A 19,046-nucleotide genomic window follows, 5' to 3' on the forward strand; every position below is an offset into this window, starting at 1 on the left:
CGTTACTTAAAGAAGTTGGCAACAGAAATATAGGAGGAAATAAAATTTAAAAATGCTGGTTTATTCAAATGTTTAATGAGTTTTCCATAGTATTATTATATTAGTTTCCTTGAGAAGACACTAATTTCCTCTTGCTAGATCATTGTGATACACAAAGATGAAAAAATTAGTGTTTACAACCTTTTTTTTATGTCTGCTATCTTCTTTCTTTATTCTAACACAGGAGGCTTTGTAGGTTTCAATGTCAGTAAACTGAGTCACACAAGTGGACTATGGTAGAAGGCATAAGTTCCAAATTGATACTCTCAATTTAAAGTAGTGTTTTTCATTATTTGAATTGTTTGTATCTTTTTTCTCAAGTATTCCAAAGTTCTTTGCAAAAAAAATACATTGAAAGTTTAAAACATAGATGGGCAAGTCCTGAAATGGCGCTCAATTGATCTGTGCACCTGAGTTACTTTACATCAGTTTAGCTTGGTTATAAAAATTTGTGGATGATCTTTCTTTTTGAGATAGGCAGGGCCAAAATGAAGAGAGAATGAGCTACAACTCATTTTTCTAGCATTAAATAGAACAAAATAGATGGTGAAGAGGTGGGTAATAGTATGCCTTGAAACACAGCACCTTTCCTGGAATGAGGGAAACATTTCGGAAATTTGCTCTTGGTAAATCTTTGAAGAAGTATGTCTAACACAAATTGATGAGGAGACTTATTGTTTGCAAGTGCTCTGTTTACTTTTTTTCCCCCCTATTATGCTTTGCTACCACTGTTACCATGTTGTAGCTGGGTTGGACTTACTTGATGTTTAACTTCTGTGCTGTTTCTGGTGAGATTAGATGTCCTAGCTATCTCATATTCTCTGTTTGGAAGTTATAGTCTACTTGAACCAATCTTAAGTTGCAGTGTTTGAAGTCATACTTTTAATACTGGAAATACTTTTTTTTTTTTTAAAGTGTTGTTAATGTTTAACATGACAAGCAGAACAATTTCAAATGCCATAAGATTAATACTTTTCATAGTATATTTAAGTATGTGAGGGTTATTTTTGTTAAAATTATTGCTTTAACCAAAGTACAAAGAGATGATAAATTGCTGTTGCACTTTTGTACAGGGATTGAAATACATCGACCAAATTTATTACTGGGATTGATAATTCGCCAGAAGATGAAGAGGCAGATTACTGCTGTTTCAAGTGTTACCAGTAGTTTTGCAGATGAAGCTGCTGAAAGTACCTTGAGTAGCTTGCCACCAGAGAAGAAAAGCAAGCCAAACAAACCTGAAGTCTCACATCATGATTTGGCACTAGAAGAAGAAGAGGAAAATAATTTTTTTAATTCCTTCACAACTGTGCTACACAAGCAGAGAAATAAACCACAGCAGTCTAATGCAGATGATGCTCCAGCAGTTATTGAACCATTGGTGGAAAGTACCAAACATGAACCACCAAAGCCTCTCAGATTTCTTCCTGGAGTCCTGGTTGGATGGGAAAATCAGCCTTCTACTCTGGAGCTAGCAAATAAACCATTGCCAGTGGATGATATTCTTCAAAGCCTGTTGGGTACGACAGGGCAGGCATATGAGCACAGCAAGTCAGAAGCAGGTCCTAGTGAAGACATACCATTATTAAATGAACAGGCAACCTTGAAAGAAGAAACCATGGATGTTGCTGAGGTAACTGCTGAAGTTGGTGAAGCAAAGACTGGTTTGGATGATCCTCAAGAATCCACTAGTGCTGGTGCAACTGCGGATGCAGCAGCTGTAGGGACCTCAAGTTCTGCAAAAAGTGCTGGTTCTTTGATAGGGCTGAGTCTTAAGGGAAAACCTCCAGATGTTTCCACAGAAGCATTTTTAGCAAATTTGTCTGCTCAGGCACAGAATAAGGAAGCTGAAGAAAGTAAAGAAAATGACTCAAAGCGACAGATACCGGACAAGGATAGCGTTGCACAGGAAGTTAGAAGGAGCACAAATTCCAGCTTTTCTTCCTCATCAAATTCAGGAAAAAAGCCCAGTGAGAACAATGTTAATGTAGGCTCTGCTGAGGGTACTACTGCTAATACCTCTAAATCACCACCATTTATTAATCTTAAAAGAGACCCACGACAGGCAGCTGGACGAAGCCAGCAGACTAATATTTCAGAAAACAAGGATGGAGATGTTAGCAGAAATGAAGACCGACAAAATGCTTCAGGAAATGATCAAGGAGAACCAGAGAATAAACAACTTTCTGGAGAAGGGGCCTTAAACCTGTATCAAAGTGAGGCACAAACCACTGAGACACAGTTCAGTTCAGCTGCAGCTAAGGCAGATAACGCAGTTGCATCACAAGCAGAAGATACCAAACACTCGCAGGAAGATGGATTGATGCAAAACATTGAAACAGTGAACTCATTTAGAAGGGGACCAGCCGTAACTTCATCTCATTTTGAAACTGAAAACTCTTCTCGTTCTGAATTTATTTCCAAAGTCCCAAGCCCTATTGCAAGTGGCAGCTTCCCATCTGTTGGACCTCCACAGCAGAATTTTCAGCATTCTAAATCTAATCCACCTGGATTTCAGTTTCAGGCTCCTGCACCTCATAACTTCCCTCCACAAAACAACCCTATGTTTGGGTTTCCTCCTCATTTACCACCTCCACTTCTTCCTCCTCCTGGCTTTGGTTTTCCTCAAAATCCGATGATGCCATGGCCACCAGTAGCTCATTTATCAGGTCAGCCACCACAGTATGCCGGACCCATTGCACAAGGGCTACCAGTGGCTCACAAACAATCAAGGTTTTTGGGACCAGAAAATTTTTTTCCGAATAAAGACAGTAGGAGACCAGAAAGACGCCACAGCGATCCTTGGGGCAGAGACGAACAGCATTTGGAGAGAGGATTCACTAGAGGAAAAAATGATCGACAAAGACTTTACAGTGAAACCCATCACCAAAAAAAAGACAGACATGAAAAAGAGTGGAGCAACGAAAAATACTGGGAGCAAGACTCTGAAAGAAACAGGCGCAGAGACAGAAACCAGGAAAAAGAGAGAGAGCGGAAGAGTAGAGAGGAAGGACAGAGAGACAAAGAAAGAGTGCGATCCCCACACAGTGATAGAGCTGCTGATGGAAAAAGCCCCAGAGAGACTAGAAATCCAGAAAAAAAGACAGAGAAGCCTAAAAGTGATGAACAGGCTCATGAAAAAGATAAGGAGAGGGAGAAAAGCAAAGACAAGCATAGAGAACGAGAAAGTGAAAAGAACAGAGAGAGACATAGGGACCACAGTGACAGAACTAAAAGCAAAAGGTAAAAAGATGCAGGCAGTCTTTTAAAATCCTATTTAAATAAACTGTTAGAGTAATGTCATAAAAGTTTGTATGACAAAAAAAAGAAGAGAGCCTGCTAGGATTGTGCCATCGTTTTTTATTCTGTGTTGGTGTTTTGCAGAAACAAGTCTGTGTTTTGGTACCACTCAGTGTACCAATACTCATCCTTCTTTTCATTATACCAACTGTCGCTAGAAGTAGGAGTTTAATATTTTAAAAATTTTACATTGCTGTATATTCAAAATTTTAAAGGTTTCTTTTTATTAATATGCAATAAAGGCTTAGGAATTTTCTTAGCTGAGGAAGTTGGCTTTAGTCAAGTCTGCAATATAGTTACTGCCTTTGGTAATTTGTGCTCTCTTCTGTTTTAAGATGCCCTGATAATTTTCAAGGTCGTTTTCATACAATACCCTTGTTTTTAAATTGCACTGTTTTTAAAGACTGCAGCAAAGCCTCAGAATCCACATGTTAAACAAAATGTAATATGCTTGGTGGTGTGAAGAGTTTGGGGTTTTTTTTAAATTATTCAGTAGTACAATAAAAACTCAAGTATATTTCGTTATATTATATTTCAAGGTTTTCCTAAGCATATGAAGCAGTTTGTGACCAGAAATTGGAAGGCTGAGCTGCTCGAATGTTATTTCTTTAAACTGCACTTGTTTTAATAAGAAAGCATTTCTAACCTAAATTCTTGAAAATTATTTGTAGTAGTAAATTCATTTCTCCCACCATTATCCATGCTTCAAAAACTTGAATACCTAAGCTTGTACATTACTTTGTGTTTTGCTATCCTTTTTACTGTAAAATGTAAATATTTTAAGGGATATTTTGATTCTAAAATGATAAAACTTTCTCACATACTGTGTGTGTTTGATTTCATAGCTGTGAAACTGTAGGCTAAATGAATATATAAGGCTGAATCACAGAATTCCACATTTGTTGTACACTTTATAGCTCAGTTTGTTTTGAGTTTTGGAGAACAAAGAGGGGGGAGAAGGGCAAAAGTGTTTGTACACTTGGGACTTCTGGTAACTTGGTATTTTGTGGGCTACCATCCACCAATGCCAAACAACATGCAAATGTGAAAACAAAATCACCTACTCTTAATACTTTTTAAAATACACTGGGCATATTATTGAGTCTGTCAGAAACAACAAAAATATTCCACAGTATAAAGAAAAACTGAGGTTTATTGTTCTGGTTTTCAGTGTTTTGTTTTTCCACTTCGAGTACACAACCTTACTATGCTGCTGACAGAGCATTTTGCACTTTGCTGTAGAAAAGCCTCTTCTTTCAAGAAAAGTCTTCCCAGTTTAACAACATCGTAATTGTTAGTTTTCATTATGAATATATTTTAAGGTAAATTTTTACTTGGATACCTTGCAAGTAAATTCGTGGTCAAATTGGCTAAAATTAAAAATCTTGCACTGAATATAGGAGGTGGTAGACTTTTTTTAAGTGATAAGTTTCTTCAACTCATCGTTGAGAAGACTAATTAAAAAATTCTCAGTACTTAAAATGACATTCAACCATCTTTAAAATAAAATTAGTCTTTTCCAAATAAATTCCATAGTCTGTAAAGCAGTAGTGCTGTTGAATATATCTGGTAGTAATATACATGTGTTTTGTTGTTTAAATATTTGCACCAAGTTCTGTAGGTACAGAAATGCACCAAAGCATTGTTCTCATGTTTGGAGTAAGTTTTAAATTGACAGCTCTGCATATGAAGATTTTCTTTTGATCCATTCAAAAGTATGGTCACTGGCGATCTTCCTCTCACATGTGCATCCATATCTGCTCTGAAAATAAACTGGAAGCAGTGAAAATTGCAACTGCCTGTATGGAAAGGATTTGAATGCTTTCCGCCAGAACTACCAGAAATAACTTGTTTAACAGAGTATGTAAACATTTTTCAAGTTTGCTGAGTGCTTTGCCACCTGCCTTGTGTATGTAAAACCTGAAGAGAGCCACAGTAAAACAGCTCTTGAGGGAGAGTTTTGTTAAGTGTTTAAATTAACAAACAGCAAAAGTCTCCAGGATTTGTTCCTAGGATGTGAGTTAGTGTAATGGGAATAAATCCTGCTGCTACAGGAATAAAGGATTTTATTTCTGCATTGCCTTCAGTCACTCTCCTTCCAACATTTGTGTTAGCTGGAAGCGCTCTGATTACTTGTTCCTTGTTTTACACCGAACCACTGCTCAGATCACACAAGGCAGTGTGAACTGCTGAGGAACTGCCAGTACCCCAGAAGCCCCAGAGAGAACAGGATGAACAAATATGCTCCCTTCTCCAGCACCACATGGCTATAAAAGGCTCTACTTAGAGAAACTGGAAGAGAAGAATCTGGGGACAGCTCAAATGCCAGGTGGGCTTCATGAGCTGCATTTTGGGAAGAATTGCAGAAGCTCTGTTGCATCAGGCTGATCAAATGGGGGCTCAGAGCAGCTGAAGATAGAATGAACCTCACAAAGATGTTTGCAGATGCTTAATAAAACGTCCTAGGGTAGCTCCCATGCACATTACTTATCTTTAAGTCACCTGTAACTGACTTGACAGTGCTTTCATTGCTACAGGTTAAGTGTGGTGATGTGGAAGCAAGTGTGTGTCACGTAGTTTTAGGTGCTTATGGCCTTTGCTCCATAACACAGACCCCATCCTCACTTCCCCCTCCACCCCAAAATAGTTATTGTTTCTGACAGGTGCATGCTGAAGGCTTGCATTCAGTTTCCATGCAAGGAGGTAATTTGCTATGTGCTTTTAAACAGTAGTAAAGTGAAAGAGGAAAAGATACTAATCAATCACTATTATTTTTATTTAATAATTTTACTTATTTAGTAAGCCAGCAGTCAAATGATAAATGTAGATGCCATCGTACATTATTGGTATAAGCACATTAAGATAGAATTTTAATTTCTTTATTGCTTCCTAAAGTAGAATACAACACAGCTTTATGAGAAGGAATTGATTTTTTTGTATTTGTGTATGAACAGCTCTAATGATTTTTGAGATTATCAATTAATGAAAAATATATTTGTAGAAATTTGGTTTACTATGACCAAAACCTCTGTACTCATAAAATTTTGAAATGCCATTTAGGGCAATATAAGTCAGAAAGGTGTACATAAAGTAGAACAGTTCTTGGACTTTTTAAGGTCTTAAGAATAAGAGTTACTTCTAGGCAGACTGCCACATTCCAGTTATAAATCATTAAAGCCAAAAGTTTTCATGTGGTCAAATAGGGGAGACCTCTGCTGGAGAAAACGAGGAGGCCTGTTTCCTCTCTAAAATGATGTATGTTTTTTGTTCTTAAAATTATTCTTTAAGAGTAATATTTTAGCAGACTTAAGAGAAGCTTGAGTTCTACCCTCTTACATATATACATACAGGATGGAGACAGATAAGGGAGGGAGAACAACTTCATTGCCTGATTAGAGTCTTTGTGGGCTTAACAAGTAATTATAGCTGTTGCATTTTTAAAAATTCTCATTACAATAAATGTGGGTTTTGCCTCAAGCACACTGTTTCTTCCCCCACCAATTTCAGTTTTTAGACTAGACCTTAACATTAGAAAAGAAACATTTTAATAATATTCAAGAGTTAAAGAAACAGGTAACAGTTTTCTGTTCTCATAAAGCAACAAACAACACTTGAATGATGGTTGGCTTTATAAGCTAGTCCCTACCCTTTTTTTACAGTGCTATTTCCAGCACAATAAAGAAAAAAACCCTTCAGACTTTCCCATTATTTTAAAGTAAATGCTAAAAAGTATATATAAATAATTCTAGGAGGAAAACAATTGATCATACTTTATATGTATATGTTATTAATACTCCACATAAACTTGTCCCTTACTAGTTTTTAAGTGCTTTCCTATGTTGGTTGCTGAGTCATACACTGCCAGCTAACACAATTAACAGGAGGAATAGGAATTTTATCCTTTTTAAAAGAGTCTCGGACAGTTTTTTCAATTAATTTCCAGAATTTCCATCATGAATGTTGTATCCTTCTGCTTTCATTAGCTGAATCTTTTTAGAATCTTGGAAGAGCACTACATCTTTAATCTTACCAATGAATTCTTCCGTAAAAAGCCCTGTAGTGACTATATTGACTTTCCTGCCAATTTCAAACCCACCAAAGTAGCAAATGCCACCATAGTTTAAAGCAGTGTATTTCCTTTGTGGGTCAATGTCTTCGAAAAGGATTAGTTCCTCATCAAGATAAACCTTAATACAAGTTTGGTTTTGAACTACAGTTGTGAAATGCCATCTTCCATCAGAACAGGTTAAATACTTCCTATGAATTAGAGGAACAGAGATTCTTTCTCCAAGATTAATCACAACTTTTAAAGTTCCATTGGCAAGACCAATGGCAAGGAAGTCATTATCTTCATCTTCACTTTTTCCCATCCAAGCTATTAAGCCTTCAGTTTGATTAGTAGTAAAATTTAAGGAAAGGCGGCTGTACTGGAGGTCTCTTTTTCCATAAAAAGGATCTGTGTATTTAATGTGGGAGTTACCAACAAACTTTGCTATGTAAAATTTGATTTTGTTATCACAGTACTTACCTGTCCAGCCTAGTGCACATGCACAGGAATATGAAAATGAAGAAGGTTGAGGAATACAAAGCCCGTGAGCCCCACACATGTTTTGTGAACAGTGAATAGATTGTTCACACTTGGTCCCTGTCCAGTCTCTTGGGCAAGAACAAGAAAAGCCTGAGTTTCCAACTTGACATGTTCCATTATTTTTGCACACAGTGTAACCACAATCTGTTCCATCACAGTCACCAATGTTGGCTCCACCCTTGGGGTCAGTCACAGTAAGATTCAGTTCCCTGTTGTTTATAACAATTTCTCGAATACAACCAGTGAAACCTGTGGGCTCATTTTCTATTGCCATTGGATTAACAAGGTTTAAGGAGGATACCCCTCCAACAAAAAAATCTGAATGTGTGTCTAGTGCATTCATTCCAGGACTAGCTTTCTGAGTAACGTTGATCCCATCCAGGTCCAGGTAGCCTTCATTACCAACTCTTCCTGCACTGAGTAAGTGCCATGTATTTCCATTTGTGTGGACCTTCTGAAGGGTCTGTAGGATGACTGTTCTGTCTCCAAGGTTGTAGCGTAACTGTGTAAATCCATTTACTAATGATATACATAGAAAGTCACCTGTAAGAAAACAGTATAAAATATTTTTAATTTTTAGAGGGGTGCACTGAAGAACAACATATTAATGATTCTGATGTTTTCATGCCTGCATTTCCTTGTACCATCATTATATCTAAATCACACAAAGAGAAGTGTTCCCTGATGAGCTGCTTTCAGCCTTTTTTTTTTTTCTTTCTCATTTTTGGAAAGTGAGCTTATGTTTGCCTCAGAATAAAAAGCCCAGCCTTCTGAAATGCTCTGCTTTTGTGCAAAAACTAGACAACTGAGGTAGGAGGAAACAGGATCACTTTGGTGTTCAAAAAGTGTGAATCAGTGTTCCCATGGAAAAGAAAAAAGTTTTGACCAAGTTACGAAGGCAGAAATACTCTCAACTTCAGTATGTTGAATAAAGGCTTGATGGATTTGTCAGTTTAATGAACAGTTTTGTCTGCACCAGACATACTCTGCTTTCCCTGAAGGCTCCTTTTCACAACAGGGATGTTTTGGGTTTAATAATGTGACAGCTATAGGAACAGATATGCTTTTTATTGCATTGTTCTTCTAGAGGCCTTTGTGACAGGAAGTATTAGAAGGGAGTTCTCTCTTCTTGTACTATCAGTGTTTCTGGCCTTACAGGCAGTGTAAAAGGAGAGAGAGTATCACTTAAAACTGTACTTCCAAGCATGAAGAAGGAAAACAGGGAAAGGATAGTAGGAAATGGGAGCTGGAGAAGTTTGTAAGGACAGCAATAGAGCCTAATAGGGGAAGGTGACAGGGAAGCAGAAGAGGACAGCAGAAAAGTTTGCAAATTAAAGTTATGTTCTCAAATTTGTTGAGGTTTGTCTGTTCAAATTAACTTTTATATCTTACTTTTGGAAATAATAGGCATCAGGTTATTATCAATTAAATACGTTTGTTAAATTTGAATGCAAGCTTTCGTGATAGTTACCAGTCCAGTTTCCTTAAAGATTCAGCATTCCTAGGAGTGGACCTATGGTGAAGTTTGCTTTCATGTGTGTTTAAGTTTTGAGTATTTCTAATACTTGGATTACATTGCTGGTAATTGAATGGCTTAATTTACTGAAGGCTTGTGAAAATTGCCAAAAATTACACCTCCCTATTCAAGAGATGATCAGGTTGCAATTTAGGCAGGCTGGAGATGTTTCAGTGGTATTAGTGGCTGTAGAGTGCATACTTCATGCCTCACCTTCCCTGCTCCAGATGCCCATGCCAAGAACAAGAGAAAAGCTCTTCCTTCTTTCAACTCTGGTAATAGCAGAGCACTCCCTTTTAGCTTGCTAGTTGCAGTTGTTATGATCTGGTTTACTTCCCTGTATTTGGTGTTCTTTTCGAGGACCTTCCTTGTTTCTTTTTTTCCCAGAAAATTAATGTAATTTCCTTCACTTATGATTTCTGCTGCTTAGTAATGTGGCTTTAAGTGCTTGATTTTTCAGCGCATAGTTTGTATGCACTGATCTTGCTTTGTTTCAGCAGTGTGCATAATCTGCTTGTCTATGTCTTTTATCAGGCCCTCAATCCTAGGGTGGGAAAGGAGCATGAGGAAAAGTTTCTGAGCTACCTCTTTGGCAGCCTTCAATCCCCTCCCCTCTCCTCCCTGGACATGCAGACTTGTGTAAGGACACAAGTACTCATACTTTGCTGTCTAGGAAGGAGGAAAACCTCTGACCAGGGTTGCTGTTGCATCTGACGTGTAATCAAGACCTGGAGAAACTGGAGGTTCTCCAAGACTTCCTGGCCTGCAGGGGAGGGTTTTGGTGGCTTTGCACATTTGACAGTGATCTGTTTTGGAATCTTATTTAGTCGTATTGCAAGAAAACAAATCTGTGTTACTGAATCTGCTGTCTACAGTGTAAAGAGGTTATCACTGAATATTCTGTTCTGGCATAAATTTGAAGACTCTCTTCAAACTGGAGTAACTTCTACTTCTGAACAAAAAGTTACACTTCCAGTTTCACCTCTCTCTGAGGCCTTTCTTACTCCTCTGGTTAGACCCTCTCTTTTCACAGATGACTTGCAATTTTAGTTATTGGCAAGAACAACAGAGTGTTGAGATAAATTTTAGGATCTGAAAGTTGATCCTAGGGTGCAGTCATTATTTCTCCATGAAGTTTATAATAGGTATCATAGGTACTACTAGGGACAACTGGCTGAAAACATCTTAGGACTGTCATGTAAAGTGCTGTGTGTTCACTGTCCAAGAAACTTCCTCTTAAAGTGAAGGGGAATGATGGGCTTGTCTTTGATGCTTTTCAATAAGTATTTTCAGCTGAGGATCTACATCTGCCCTGTCTCTGAGGGCCAGATTGCACAGCTGGAGCCTGTGTGGGCCGATGTCATCATAGGAGTTGTAACACCAGTTTAAACAAATGTCATTCTTGCAACTGATTTTCTCTTCTCAGCAGTCTGTATAGGAGACCATGAAGCAGGGTGGTTTTTTACTATTTCAATTTGATCGTAGCTCAGACCTGCCTCATTTAACCTGTGGCCAGAGACCTTTCTGAGGAAATTGACTTTGGTTAAGCATGAAGGACGTGACGTCCTTAGTTTTTCCAGCACTAGACTGTATAGCTGGTCCCTACTTCCTTGAAAAGACGATCTGTGCACAGGACAGACAACTTTACTTCTGGCTTTTTAGATTAGCAGCTCATTTATTATGGGCTATTCATCTCCATCAGTGGCGTCATAACAAAAACAGAGAGACTCCTGAGACAGGCACTCACAGTTCTTTTGTTCTGCATGGAAGTCTTTGCCCAACCTGTTGGATGCAAGGAACTGTAAGGCAACCTGTGTCAGTAAGGTTGAATCTTTTTTTGAAGTAGGCCATTGTAGCTTTGCTAGGCCTTTAAACTGCAACATGTCAAGACCCTGGGCATTGAACAAAATTATTAACAACATTCAGTTCTGTTCTTATGCACCTTCTTGCCCCTGTAATATTCCCTGTTTCACTAAAACAGTGATTTTTTTTTTTTATAGCCCAAATGCTAATTTTCCCTTCTTCTCAAGGGAAGGGAATTTGTAGCAGATATTGCCTTAGGGAAGAACCTGTTCTGGAAATAAAACAGCACTTCTACCTGCAAGTCCTAGTTTGGGGTTTTCACCAAGTGACTGAAGGTCAGAGTTGCTCTGCCTCAAAGTGGATTGTCTCTATTTCATATTAGAAGCCAGAACTCCAAAGCAGGGGTGAATTTTTCTTCGTAACTTTATTTTCACATTTTTCTCATGTGTACAAGTCTCATCTGCTGCCATATTGAATGTCAGAATTCCCAGAAGGCTGGTCAGCCTTGTGTCTTGAGCTGTCAGTTCCTAAAACTGGGAAATAATGAAAAGTCTCCTAAAATTACATCCAACTGCTACTGTGAGATCTGGATTATCTGTAGTAGTATCTTCTTATATGACTCCTTATGATTAATTCTGAGTGCATCACAAAATTTTTTCAGCTTGCTACTAATATGAATATGTATGTAAGTCTCTTCAAGAAATTGGTTACAGTCTCACAGTCAAATTCTAAGTGCTTCCAAATTGTGACAATGCCCTTTCATGTTCAGTCTTTATCTGGACATGCAAATGTGTCTGTATACCCTTATTCTAAGATCATGCTCAAGTAGTATCAACTCTCCATGCTTCTATGTTACCATAGGAAACTCATGTACATCGTAATTTGTCAAAACTGGTACACTTGGAAATGCATTCTAGGAAAATTGCACTCTCTTTGGAGATGTCCTATTCAGGCCAGAATCATCACTGGAATAAAAAATGTGGTAGTATGCAATTAACACAGCTGTGTTGGGCAAAGATCTCTGCATTTACTGCCTACACTACCAAATATGCCTGATACAGATGTATTTCCTAGGAGGGATGAATACAGAGTGTTTCAGGCTGACACACTATGAGCTGGAACAGCATTCTGGATGGTATTTTTAATATTTCTGTTTCAAGGTCTCTTCCCCACAGTGACTTCAGTCTACCTTTGTGCTCTGGTATGTGTGTGTGTAAGGAAAGGCCTTTCTTAACCTGTTAAAAGAGTACCTGAGGTTTTTCCTATGCTCCACTGAAAATTAAAAAGGACTTCCCACTTGTTTGCCAAAGGAACTTCCAGAACATATTTTTAAGTGACTTCTGTAGTACTGGATGCAATCTTGTACTCAGTGGTGTTCACTTTTTTGCTGCTATTGCCACAGTCTCAGTGGTAAACAGATGCAAGTGTCTCTGAAGTCTCTCTGTGTGCTCAAAAGTCACTGATTAGTCCTGAACTACTGAAGATCTAGATTCCTTTAAGCCATGTGTTGCTTGTCTTTTGTCTCATCCTGTGTTACTGAGCAGGAGCCTCTATGCTAAGCTGCAGATAGAGGCTTTGATGAGCTCAGTGGTTCAGCAGTTTCTTGCAGCTTAAGCATCCCAGGAGCCCTACACTGTGGTTTCCTGGTTACTGAACATCTACAGTCTTGGTTCCTTTATTTGTTTCAGAGCCCTGAGACAGCGCCTCTGGGTGTATGTTTGCATCTGTGCCCTCTGTTGGTTTTACCTCACCCTTCTGTCCTCTAGCTCAAGCCCAGAGTGCCAGTTTCTATCACTGTGGCATTGAGTAGCACTTCCTCCACTCTCCTTCCACCATTCTTTCCAGAAGTTGTTATTGATCACTGGCACCATCTTGGTGGCAGGGCGAACATTTGGGCCTTTTATCCTCATAAGCAGTAACAGTCATGGGAATCACTCCCAATTAATGAAACCTCTTACTCTAGGTTCTGCTATGTGCTCATCTTCATTCCAAACTGACCTTGTTAAGCCACTGTAATGAAGTGCCTGTGTCTCGAGCAGTATTGCTGCCTTGTGTTGGCATGATGCATTCTGTAATCATCACAGCTCCAAGAGCTATCTGCTCACTGCTCCTTCCTGCCTTGCTGAGCTGAGTTCACATTGCTTTCATTCTTTTTTTTTTTTTCATCATTCTGTTCTTCACAGTTTTCCTCTCATCCTGCTCTCCTGTGTATTCCATGGACCTGAACCACAATCTCTTACACTGTCATGCCATACATATTCTCCCAGAAGCAGAACTTTTCTTGTCTAGAAGGGGTTGAAATAGCCCTATCAGCCTCCAGCTGGATGGCTACAATCTGTGGCCAAGGAAGGTGATGCACGCTGGTGTCCACCTGAGAGGGAATCTAACTGACCAGTGGTTGTCCTTCACATGCCTCCTGAGCATTTCCAGTAGCCAGAGTAAGGCTCAAGGCCAAGGAGAGAAAACAGGGAAGAAAAGGAAGGGCTATAATGGGGTAAAATGAGGGAACAAAGAACAGAGAAGAGATGAGCCTTTTTCCCCACCCTCTGCAGCTTCTGCTGTTAATTGCTAGCTGGTAATATGTCAACATGGTTGAAACTGCCTTCCTTTAAGTTTGTTAACCTTGTCTTTGCCTTTGTCTGAGTGTGTGCATGCATTTAGGTACCATCTGGCTGACAAGGTAAAGGAGCTTGTTGCAACTGTTGTAACTTGGTCTTTTACCTAGGGGTGACCATATCCAGTGCCCCTTACATGCACTTAAAGGAGTTACCATAGATATGCTTTCATAGATTATTATAATTTATTCTGCTCCATGTGTGGAGTTGTAGCTCATGCAAGACTGAAAACTGATGTCAAGTCAAGCCTGTATATTTTTCAAACCATGTTAAAAATCAGTGTGTCAATAGGTAGAGTCCAGCTTCAGTTTGGAGCACCATCCCATAGCAGGAAAGGCATAGCTGGGATCCAGAGCAACCCTGCAGACAGTGATGCCCATGCATCTACAAGGGATAGGCACTTATCTATTTGTAGATTAGACTATTCGGCCTCACCTTTCCAAAATGCATTTACTCTTTGTGAAGAAATGCACTGTGCTTCCTTTAGTCATCATTGTCACCCTGGCACATTTTGGCAGCTGGAAGGAGCCACCTTCCTTCAGCAGCCTCAATTTGCCAAACGTTTTTGGTTTGCTTGCCAGTGTCAAATGAGTAACAATAACACTTCATATGAAACAGATTTCAAGACAGTGGGGATGTCTGTTCTGTCACACAGCTGGCTGCCAGTTCTGCTTCCTATACTGCAGTCTTAGTCCATACAAATGATTCCAAAACTAGTACAAAGCAGAAATTATGTCCCTGTCAGCTAAGGAAATATGGCTGCAAAAAGAAAAACACTTAACCACTCGAATTCCTGTTTTAAAAGTGAGCGGGCGATCAGTTTCTTTCGGATTAGGAAAATAATACTCGTGCCTTTTAGGTATTTAAAAGTTCTGAATATTTCCAAAATATTTTAGTCCAGTTCCATGATTCAGTTTTCATCATAAGCAATGTTTTAGAAAATCATGCAGACATCACATACTTGTATTGGCATTCTCTTATTTTCATGTTATAGATTTATAAACTGAAATGCCTTAAATACCAGGAGTTAAAATTTTTAGGTTTTTCAGACCAGGTAGGTGACAATCTGGCTAAAGAGAGACAGAGAACTGCTGTTGTAAATGTTGAGTGTCAAATTTAGCATGAGTCATCCAATGACTGACTTCATTCTTAGTCACCTGGCATGACTGTTCGTTCTCATCTCTTTGGGGAGCAAACCTTTCCATCACCCTGGCCTGAACTCTGGAATAATGCAGGCAGTCTATGGCATATTCCACTTTTGCTAGGTAAAGCTTCAGTAGTGCTGTGACTCAATAAAAAAGCAAGGCTCCTTTTAAATTGCCTTTTACTCAGAGTGCCAAGGCCTCCAAATAGATAGAGTGGCTGCTGTGTAAATGGACTGACTTATATACCTTTTTCAAGCACTTGGTGGGCATCCAGCAAGCCCTGTCTGAATTAAAGGCTGTTTAATCATTAGGAGTCTCATGCTTTCATTGGTAAAAATAGAATGCACTGCCCTTGAGAAAATGTGAAGTGAGCTGGCCTTCTACAAACTGTGTGCTGGACTCCACATGAGTTCCATGGTGTTTGCAGAGACCTTGCCCAGATGCAGTGCATAGAGCAAGTAGTCAAAAAGGGAATAATGTTCCCTTGTCTTCAAGTTTCCTATCTTCAAGTTTCTGAAGTCAACTCAATGTTGGGTTGGGTTTTATCGCCAGCTTATTATTAATATTGACAGCCACATAAATTTTGTCAGACTTTGGAAATTATTTTCTTAGGGCCTGCAGAAATCCGTAGTACCATACTTAGAGTCATGATGCACATTCAGAAACAGCTGACAGAGCAACAAAATGGATGACTGATAATTATAGGAAATTAGGCTAACAGATTCACAGGATGTTTTCCATTTTATGCCAAATTCTGAGGTGTTTAAATGTGTGTACTGGAGTAGTGATATTCTTAGAGGAATAGAAGCTAGAACCAGCAGATCAACTTCAGAATAAGGAGACTTGCCCTTTCTAGAAAGTTCTCTCGTGTTCTTTGGGAGGAACAAAGCTGGAAGAAATGTTTCAACAGAAGTCTTATGTTTTTTTCTTTACCTACTAAAAATGTGATTTTATTGTTAATGATGGGAGGATTATTTGGTGGTATATGCTCCTGAAGGAAAAGTCCCAGTGTAGTGTTTGTATGGGTGACAAACCAAGCTGATGCATAACTGTGCTACTCAGTATCAGTGCTAAATTAGCTGCATAGTCAGCTCATTAAAAAAAAAAAAACACAAAAAAAAACCCCAAAAAAAACCCAACCAAAACCAGCATTGCCTAGTGAGGGAAAAATTCTAATTATTTGCTATTAAAAAGAAACTTTAAAAATAAAATCCTGTGATTTCAGCAATTAATTTATTAACTCTTACATAACTGTCTAGAAGAAAAAACTTTATTTGAGTGCTTTCTAAACTAATCTTCAACAGAAAGCTCTATCTCATCTGCTGGCAGCTAAGAATACTTCTAGGTCTTTCATCAATCTAATTCTGGCCTGGATTTGACAGGATTATATGAAGGCAAAAATAAAAAGCCAGGTGATTGGTTTTTCCTGAATTTTTCAAAATTAGAGGATAGTGAAAGTGGAAATAAGAAATTTGTAAATAAATCTCTCTGTATAAGAGATATTTTAGGAATTTTATTTTGCAGAATTGCTATGATTCTAGAAAGTGATTGAAAGAAAATATTCTTTCCTGTGCAAACTAAACACTCAGAAATGTCAGGAGAATGAGGGCATGCTCAGGCTACACCAGTCCTGGCCCAAGTTAAACATACTTAGCACTTTCTTTGATGCTTCCAAAGAGGTATTTAATTTCATTAGATGCTAGCTGCTTCCATGACCTTTGACTATTCTTTCTGAGAGAAATCCTTTTCCTCTCCTATTTTTCATGGCCCATGTAATGCTTTATTTTATACAGGAGTGAAAAATTCACCAAAAATCTCAGAATTTGGCCTGTTAGTAATAGAAGTATAAAAGATTAATTGTAGAAGACAGAGCTCTTTGTTAATACATGTATTTTTATTACAGATGCTCCATATATTTTTCTTTGAAGCTTCTTCTCTGTATGTGGTTGCAATTAGAATAAGGCAAACAGGAGTTGTCAGCAGTGTATGATGCATTAGCAACCTGTTGAAACATCTGTGTACACAGTAAGGTGCTGGTACATTGGACATATCTGTGTTTCTATGAATTTGTGGCTTATTGTGTTTATTGAAGTATCTTAGAGCTTTAGACTTTGAACAAAGGAATGTAAAAACATATGATCAATAATTAACTTGTTTTGTCATATAAAGCATCATTTTTGCATAAACTACTGCTTAATACAAGAGAAAAATCTACTCTAAGATGATGTTATGGATGACACAATGCTTCTGTTTAAAATCCTGCAATCAACATTTAAATGCAATTTAGTATGTTAATAAAGTAACTACAAAAAATGTACACCTTAAAGACTAAATTTTAGAACGTACTTACACTATCAAAGTAGGTTTTCTTGACATGAAGTTTTAGGAATATTAATTTAATAAAATTTAAAATACTTCTATAAATAATTTATTTAGATTTATTTGTCACTCTGCATATCTGGGAAATGCAGAACTTGAATGTTTTACATGCTGCACAGGCACACTTTTCAACATTATATAATAAAAACTACACTTCTGAGAAGCCTCGTTTGCTCTGTTCACTTTCACTTAACTTGTTTGGTCAGTTTTTATATTGCTTTGGTTTTGGTAATTTAAAAGACTGGGCCAGCTCCCCAAAGTGAGAATCTTAGTGTAGCTTCCAAAAAGCTGGTTGAAGTAACTTTCAGGGGGAAGTGCTTTTCTGGACCATTAAATAAGTTCATTAAGTACTTGCTGGCTTTGCACTATCTAAAACTTCAGTTTTGCATGTTTTTTCTTATGACCTTGATTTTTCACAATTCAAATCAACTGTACAATACAGTTCTGGTGTCTCCGGCATAAGAAGGACATGGAATTACTTGAGCTAGTCCAGAGAAAAGCCATAATATTGATAAGTGGACTGAAGAAACTCCCCTACAAGGACAGGCTGAGAAAGTTGTGGCTGTTCAGCCTGGAGAAGAGAAGGCTGTGTGGGGACCTCACAGCAACCTGCCAGTATCTGGAGGGGGCTACAAGGAAGCCAGAGAGGAGGACTCCTCCAGGAGTTCCTTTGTCAGGAACTACAGCACAACGAGTAACGAAAATTTAAAAGTGAGGGAATTTAGGTTAGGTATTAGAAAGGCATATTTTACTGTGAGGGGGGTTGGACACTGGAACAGGTTACCCAGGGGGCTTGTGAATGCTCCATGCCTGGCAGTGTTCAAGGCCAGCTTGGACAAGGCCTTGATCAACCTGGTCTAGTGAAAAGTGTCCTTGCCCATGGCAGGGGACTTAGGACTTGATGATGTTTAGGGTCCCTTCCAATCCCTTAACGTTCTACAGTTCTGTGATAAAACCCAGCCACCATGGGCAATGAGTTACAGAGACTGAATGCCTGAATCACCCCATTGTACTCCCTTTCTTTTACACAAAAGTACCTGGCTGTGTGATGGAGCAAGCTGCTTACCTGAGTGAGTACCCAGACGCTGTGCAGTGTAGAACAGGATACCATCTGGAGAGAGAGGCTGGAACTGCAGTTTTATATGGGTCTTATACCGGATATAAAAGGGTGCAAATGACATCCATGATGATTCATTATTTCTGAAGGATGCATCACTAATGGAAATATCTGCAAAATGCAAGAGGAAATGTCTTCTGAAAGATATTTTGAGAGGACTTCATTATTATGGAACCAGTTATTTTGTATAGTACTTAAATACTGTACATAATACTTCCCATTCTTCCCTTTTTACAGAATAAAAATAACCTAGATACAAAATAAAACTTAGATAATAGCAAATCAATGCCATTGTCTTCTGGGTTCCTTATTTTCCTCAACAATCAAGGCTGCAGTTCTAATGCAAAATATGATCTTGTTAGCACTCATTTTCAAATAAGTATAAGTGTAAATTTCACATTGTTTAAAAATTGAAATGCAAAATACTGTTGCAGGAGTCAAAATAAACATTTATTTTCTCACCACACAGATGAAAATCCTAGTGGAGGATTTGTAATGTAACACAATTGCTTTGTGTGTTATAAGAATATAACTTTTAAGTGGG

The 19,046-nt window shown here is 38.4% G+C and overlaps 2 protein-coding genes across 18 annotated transcripts in view; one reads left to right on the forward strand and one right to left on the reverse strand.

Annotated features, from left to right (window-relative positions):
- The window catches only part of PHF3 (PHD finger protein 3), a 51,914-nt gene extending 46,489 nt beyond the window's left edge, over positions 1 to 5,425 (forward strand). For all 13 annotated transcript variants that reach the window (XM_064412298.1, XM_064412287.1, XM_064412294.1 and 10 more), the window contains one exon: positions 1,113 to 5,425. In XM_064412298.1, coding sequence (XP_064268368.1) covers positions 1,113 to 3,286 — 2,174 coding nt within the window. In that variant the 3' untranslated portion in view covers positions 3,287 to 5,425. The remainder of the gene's footprint in view (positions 1 to 1,112) is intronic.
- Positions 5,426 to 5,697: 272 nt separating this feature from the next.
- EYS (eyes shut homolog) overlaps positions 5,698 to 19,046 on the reverse strand; it is a 797,842-nt gene continuing 784,493 nt past the window's right edge. For all 5 annotated transcript variants that reach the window (XM_064412283.1, XM_064412282.1, XM_064412281.1 and 2 more), the window contains 2 exons: positions 18,452 to 18,613; positions 5,698 to 8,470 (listed from right to left, as the gene is read on the reverse strand). In XM_064412283.1, the coding sequence (XP_064268353.1) occupies positions 7,272 to 8,470; positions 18,452 to 18,613 (1,361 nt within the window). In that variant the 3' untranslated portion in view covers positions 5,698 to 7,271. The remainder of the gene's footprint in view (positions 8,471 to 18,451; positions 18,614 to 19,046) is intronic.

The sequence above is a fragment of the Passer domesticus genome, chromosome 3, assembly GCF_036417665.1.
Source record: "Passer domesticus isolate bPasDom1 chromosome 3, bPasDom1.hap1, whole genome shotgun sequence".
Taxonomy (NCBI): Eukaryota; Metazoa; Chordata; class Aves; order Passeriformes; family Passeridae; genus Passer; species Passer domesticus.